Consider the following 6,000-nt stretch of genomic DNA (forward strand, 5'->3'; position numbering starts at 1 on the left):
TATCTATCTATCTATCTATCTATCTATATAAAAAAAGTACTAAAGTGAGAATAGAAAGGTGTGTGTATGTGTATGTGTGTGTGTGTGTGTGTGTGTGTGTGTGTGTGTGTGCGCGATTTCACTCTAATAAAGAAACATGGTTTCAAGGCCACGTTGGTTTACACAGCTCCTTCATAGAGAATCAGTTCCATTCCACTTCAGCTTGTTCATAAGTCAATTCTTCTGGTGAAATTCAACCCCCCCCCCCCCCCCACACACACACACACAAGTTTGACACCAGTATCTGTGTGCGATTGAATGAGGTTTGCTGATTAATGTTTAATAAGAGGATGATTTCAAGCTTTTGAAGCAGAATTAATACACACTGAACACAAATCTCCATCTTGCTTTTCCATCAGAAAGCATCAGACTTGATGGAATTTCGTTCTTGTTCACTCGCCGCTTTTTAATTTTATTTCGCACATGCTGGCTAATTCACTTAATTTTGTCACATTGCCCTTTTCTCTACAGCATGCACAGAATGGTAATTATCTGAAAGTTTACGTGACTGCAGCAGTTTATGCATAATGCAGTATGTGTTATTAAATGCTGCACTCTCTGTAGTGAATATTTGTAATATAACGCCAGTGAAGTTGGTTTTTTTAATGCATTGTTTATTGGCTGAGTGTGGACTACAATACATTACCCATAATCCTTTTCTGTCTGGCTGCAGTGTAAGATGGAGTTCCAGGCATGTGCTTCGGGAAAGAGCATCTTAGCAAAGTGTGAAGGACCGTGTCCCTGCCTGCCTGGACAGGAAGTCTTCAAGCCACACACTGAAAAGAATGGTGAGTCACTTCCTGTTTATTTTCCCCATTTTCTGTGATTTAGTTTTGCCAGTCAGTAACTTTCTGAGCTAAACACAGTGTGTGTGTGTGTGTGTGTGTGTGTGTGTGTGTGTGTGTGTGTGTGTGTGTGTGTGATGGAGCCTTGAGGTGATGGTTGGTCACAGTAAATGCTGAATTAAAAGTTTCATATCCTGTACTGCACTACATAAGGATGAGTTTGAGTGTGAGAGGGGGTGCCTTGGTGTGTGTGTGTCTGTGTGTGTTGTGTGTGCCTGATAGTGAGTGAGTGAGAGAGAGAGAGAGAGAGAGAGAGACAGAGAGAGAGAGAGAGAGAGAGAGAGAGAGAGAGAGAGACAGAGACAGAGACAGAGACAGAGAGAGCATTCTCTCCTTTTTTCAGGCTCAGAATCACTCCCACTCCTTCTTCCTGTTTCCTCACTTCTTATTTCTGCTTCTACAAGAGTAAAGAATAGAATTTCACAAGGATTTTTTTTTAATTGGTTACGAAAATGATTAAGTTTTATACATTTGTTAATAATATGCTTATTTTAAAAACACTTAAAATGGAGGAGTGATGGTCAGAAATTTAAGGAGAGGGTAGTTTTTTCTTTAGTGACAAAGAAAATCAATAAAAAATGTACATTTTCTGCAGAATATTCACACCATTATTTTCTGTTTTGCCCATAATGTTAAATTATTTAAAAAAAAAAAAAAAACTTAAATAAATAAATAAATAAATAAATAAATAAATAAATAAATAAATAAATAAATAAATAAATAAATAAAACTTCTTACCTTTTAAATCCATACTTTTCTGTGACCTTGTTACTTGTACTAGTGATTATTCGATCTGGCTATGACGTCATTTGCACCTAATTGCCCTTCTCAAATAAACAGCCCATTCTCGCACATATACATTGCTGTTTAATACTTGCAAAAGAAATTAGCTTCCTAATTGAACTCCATGTCTGACACAGGTAAGTCAACTACATACTGATGCACAAGCTAGTGTTAGCTCCTGATACATACAGAAAGAGCAGCGACGGTACAACTAGGTGTCAGTATGAGAGGTTCCTGAAGTGTTCTCCCTCACCATGAAATGCTCACATGATCCTGAAACCCTACAAGAGGAGCCTCAATGACTGAGCAAGGCTAGTAGTGCCGAGAACGATCAGTCAAGGAGACAAAATTAGCCCAGGATGTCCTGAAAGACAGACAGACAGACAGACAGACAGACAGACAGACAGACACAGACAGACAGACAGACAGACAGACAGACAGACAGACAGACAGACAGATAGATAGATAGATATAGAGATATAGAGATATAGAGATATAGAGATAGATAGATTTTCAGAGAATTGCAATGTTAGAATCAAATAAACAAACAAACAAACTGTCACGACGTGACACGGTGAGACACAGGCGAGTGAGGATCCAAATGCAGTTTTAAGGGTTTTTACTAAACAAGACAAACAAACAGGCAGGCAACGCGGAACAAACAGGAAACGGGAACATGGACATGCACACACCAACACCAAAAACGACCAACAACATTGAAGTGAACAGACAGAGTATATATGGAGAACGAGAACCAATCACAAAACAGAGACAGACAAGGACTAAGACAAAACACCTGGGGAAGAGAATGAATGTAATTAGTGTCCATGGTAACAGATAGGTGGGCGGGGTCAACAATTAACATCAGGGAGAGACGGCAGACAGAAACAAGGGGAAAACACAGACAGACACATTACAGAGCCCCCCCCCTACGAGCGGCTTCCAGACGCTCCCAAGTCCACAAAACCCAGTTCAGGCGGGTGGAGCGAAGGCGCAACCAGGGTGGGAGGGCGGGTCGGGTTCGTGTAGTGGTGGCGCCCGCCGAGCAGGAGGCCGGGGTGGCGCCAGCCGAGCCGGAGGCCAGGGCGGCGCCGGCAGAGCAGGAGGCCAGGGCGGCGCCGGCAGAGCAGGAGGCCAGGGCGGCGCCGGCAGAGCAGGAGGCCAGGGCGGCGCCGGGAGAACAGGAGGCCAGGGTGGTGCCGGAGGCAGAGCCAGAGACCAGAGCAGAACCGGAGACCAGGGTGGTGCTGGAGGCGGAGCCAGAGACCAGAGCAGGACCGGGGACCAGGGTGGTGCTGGAGGCGGAGCCAGAGACCAGAGCAGAACCGGAGACCAGGGTGGTGCTGGAGGTGGAGCCAGAGACCAGAGCAGGACCGGGGACCAGGGTGGTGCTGGAGGCGGAGCCAGAGACCAGAGCAGGACCGGCGACCAGGGCGGTGCTGGAGGCGGAGCCAGAGACCAGAGCAGGACCGGAGACCAGGGTGGTGTCGGAGGCGGAGCCAGAGACCAGAACGGAGTTGGCAGCCAGGGTGGTGCTTTGGGCCTATGAACAGGGACAGGAGGTAGAAGGGCTGGCAAGTCCAGCGAAGCAAAACACAGGAAAACAGAAACATGCATAGATTCAGGCCAGGCAGAGAGTTCAGGTAGTTTGGGTGTCATGATGTCGACCGCGTCCTCTGACTCAGTCATTTCGGTCGACCCGGCCGATTCGGCTGGTTCCGTCGGCTCGGCCGGTTCCGCCGAACCGGTCGGTTCGGCAGGTTCCGTCGACCCGGTCGGTTCGGCAGGTTCTGTCGACCCTGCAGGTTCCGTCGACCCGGTCGGTTCGGCAGGTTCTGTCGACCCTGCAGGTTCCGTCGACCCGGTCGGTTCGGCAGGTTCTGTCGACCCTGCAGGTTCCGTCGACCCGGTCGGTTCGGCAGGTTCTGTCGACCCTGCAGGTTCCGTCGACCCGGTCGGTTCGGCAGGTTCCGTCGACCCGGTCGGTTCCGTCGACCCGGTCGGCTCGGCAGGTTCGGCAGGTTCCATCGACCCGGTCGGTTCCGTCGACCCGGTCGGCTCGGCAGGTTCGGCAGGTTCCATCGACCTGGTCGGTTCGGCAGGTTCCGTCGACCCGGTCGGTTCCGTCGACCCGGACGGTTCTGCAGGTTCCTTCGACCCGGTCGGTTCCGTCGACCCGGTCGGTCCGGTCGGTCCGGCAGGTTCCATCGACCCGGCAGGTTCCGCCGACCCGGTCGGTTCCGGCGACCCGGCTGGTTCCGGCAACCCGGCTGGTCCAGCTGGCGGCTTAGGGATGCCGGCCGCCCGAGCCGACCTCATCGGGGTATCCGCCAGTTTGGAGACCAGCCGGTTAGCACGGACCTCAGCCGAGCTCGCCGGTACGGTAGCCATGGGAACTGGCTCAATCACGGATGTGCACGGGACTGGTCTGGGCGGAGGCACTGTGGAGCATTCGGGCGTCCGTGGCTGATTCCACTCTGTGGCCCACGGATCCCGATGCTTGCTGCCCCCCCCCAAAAAATACTTACGGCCGGCTTCCGTCTCTACAGTGCTCACGCTCAGCGTGGACCCGTCCAGGAGCAACGCCAAGTTGACGAACTCCGAGAATGTCTTTATTTCTCTGGTAGACGGCATCAAATACCGCAGGATCTCCCTTAGTCCGTGCTTAAAAATGTCTTTGAGCGCCTTCTCATCGAAGTTGACCTCGTTGCACAGGTCCAAGAATACCTCCGTGTATTCCTCAACTGGGGCGTCCTCCTGACGAAGACAAAACAGGATTTCTGCTGGATCCATGTGGGGTTGGTCGTTCTGTCACGATGTGACACGGTGAGACACAGGCGAGTGAGGATCCAAATGCAGTTTAAGGTTTTTTACTAAACAAAACACAAACAAACCGGCAGGCAACGCGGAACAAACAGGAAACGGGAACATGGACATGCACACACCAACACCAAAAACGACCAACAACATTGAAGTGAACAGACAGAGTATATATGGAGAACGAGAACCAATCACAAAACAGAGACAGACAAGGACTAAGACAAAACACCTGGGGAAGAGAATGAATGTAATTAGTGTCCATGGTAACAGATAGGTGGGCGGGGTCAACAATTAACATCAGGGAGAGACGGCAGACAGAAACAAGGGGAAAACACAGACAGACACATTACACAAACAAACAAAAAACAAACAAATAAATAAATAAATAAGATAATTAAATGGATTTATTTGAAATGACCAGTATTAAGATCCTTAGCTCTGATTTTACATCTCAGATTAATTTATTTAATCTCCACACACCGGCCATGTAAAAAACAAATTCAGCTTTTTCTTTCTGTTCATTTTTTTTTATACATTTTTTAAGCTATAAGCATTTTTTAAGCTGACTAAAAGATGCCAGAAAAAATATTTTCATTATGGCTACTCACAGCATCAACAGTAATAGAAATATACATTTTGAAGTGATGCTGTATATTTTAGTATGTGCTTTAGATCAGTCCACATACACATATATTCACTTGTTAAATTTCTAACACCTGCTATACATGTATTTATTATGATTCAATTCAGTTCTATTCACTTCAAGTTTATTTGTATAGCACTTTTTACAATTGACGTTGTCTCAAAGCAGCTTTACAGAACATAAACATAAAACAAAAGGTTAATATAAAGAATAATAGAACGATTAATAGAATACAAAATTCAAGATTAATATTAGATGGATTTAGTTTACAATGTGAATGTGTTTATCCCCAATGAGCAAGTCTGAGGTGACTCAGGCAGCAGTGGCAAGGAAAAACTCTCTTAGATGGTAAAGGAAGAAACCTTTAGAGGAACCAGACTCAAAGGGGAACCCATCCTCATATGGGTGACACTGGAGGGTATGATTATAAATATACAGTCTAACATATGTTGTATACAGTAGATGCAAAAGATCACATGGAGTTCACATTTTTTAGTATAGCAGAGTCTAAGTGTAGCTGATAGATCTCTAGATTGCCTCAGGATTCGCTGAGTCGGCCTCATCTCAGTGGAGGTCCAAAATCTTCATCGCACGGAAGACGATCGGAGCTGGTACAGTTTCTGGGTGCCTTAGGATGAGTAAAAAGAGAGAAGCAGTGGAGAGGGATTAACATATCTGCTGTTCATAATATTTGCAAGTCTGATACAGTATAATAGTGCACAGTATTATGGGATGTATTACTGTATGTGTACGCCTGACAAAAGAGATGCGTTTTTAATCTACATTTAAACTGGGAAAGTGTTTATTTGAGAGTAATTATTATTAGAGGGTAAAGAAGTAAAAGATGAATACGGATACATACGTGTTTTG

The 6,000-nt window shown here is 46.6% G+C and overlaps 1 protein-coding gene across 2 annotated transcripts in view; it reads left to right on the top strand.

Moving 5' to 3' along the window:
- spock1 (SPARC (osteonectin), cwcv and kazal like domains proteoglycan 1) overlaps nt 1-6,000 on the top strand; it is a 190,673-nt gene that overhangs the window by 136,945 nt on the left and 47,728 nt on the right. For both annotated transcript variants that reach the window (XM_047820075.1, XM_027165257.2), the window contains one exon: nt 713-827. In XM_047820075.1, coding sequence (XP_047676031.1) covers nt 713-827 — 115 coding nt within the window. The remainder of the gene's footprint in view (nt 1-712; nt 828-6,000) is intronic.

Source organism: Tachysurus fulvidraco, chromosome 10 (assembly GCF_022655615.1).
Source record: "Tachysurus fulvidraco isolate hzauxx_2018 chromosome 10, HZAU_PFXX_2.0, whole genome shotgun sequence".
Taxonomy (NCBI): domain Eukaryota; kingdom Metazoa; phylum Chordata; class Actinopteri; order Siluriformes; family Bagridae; genus Tachysurus; species Tachysurus fulvidraco.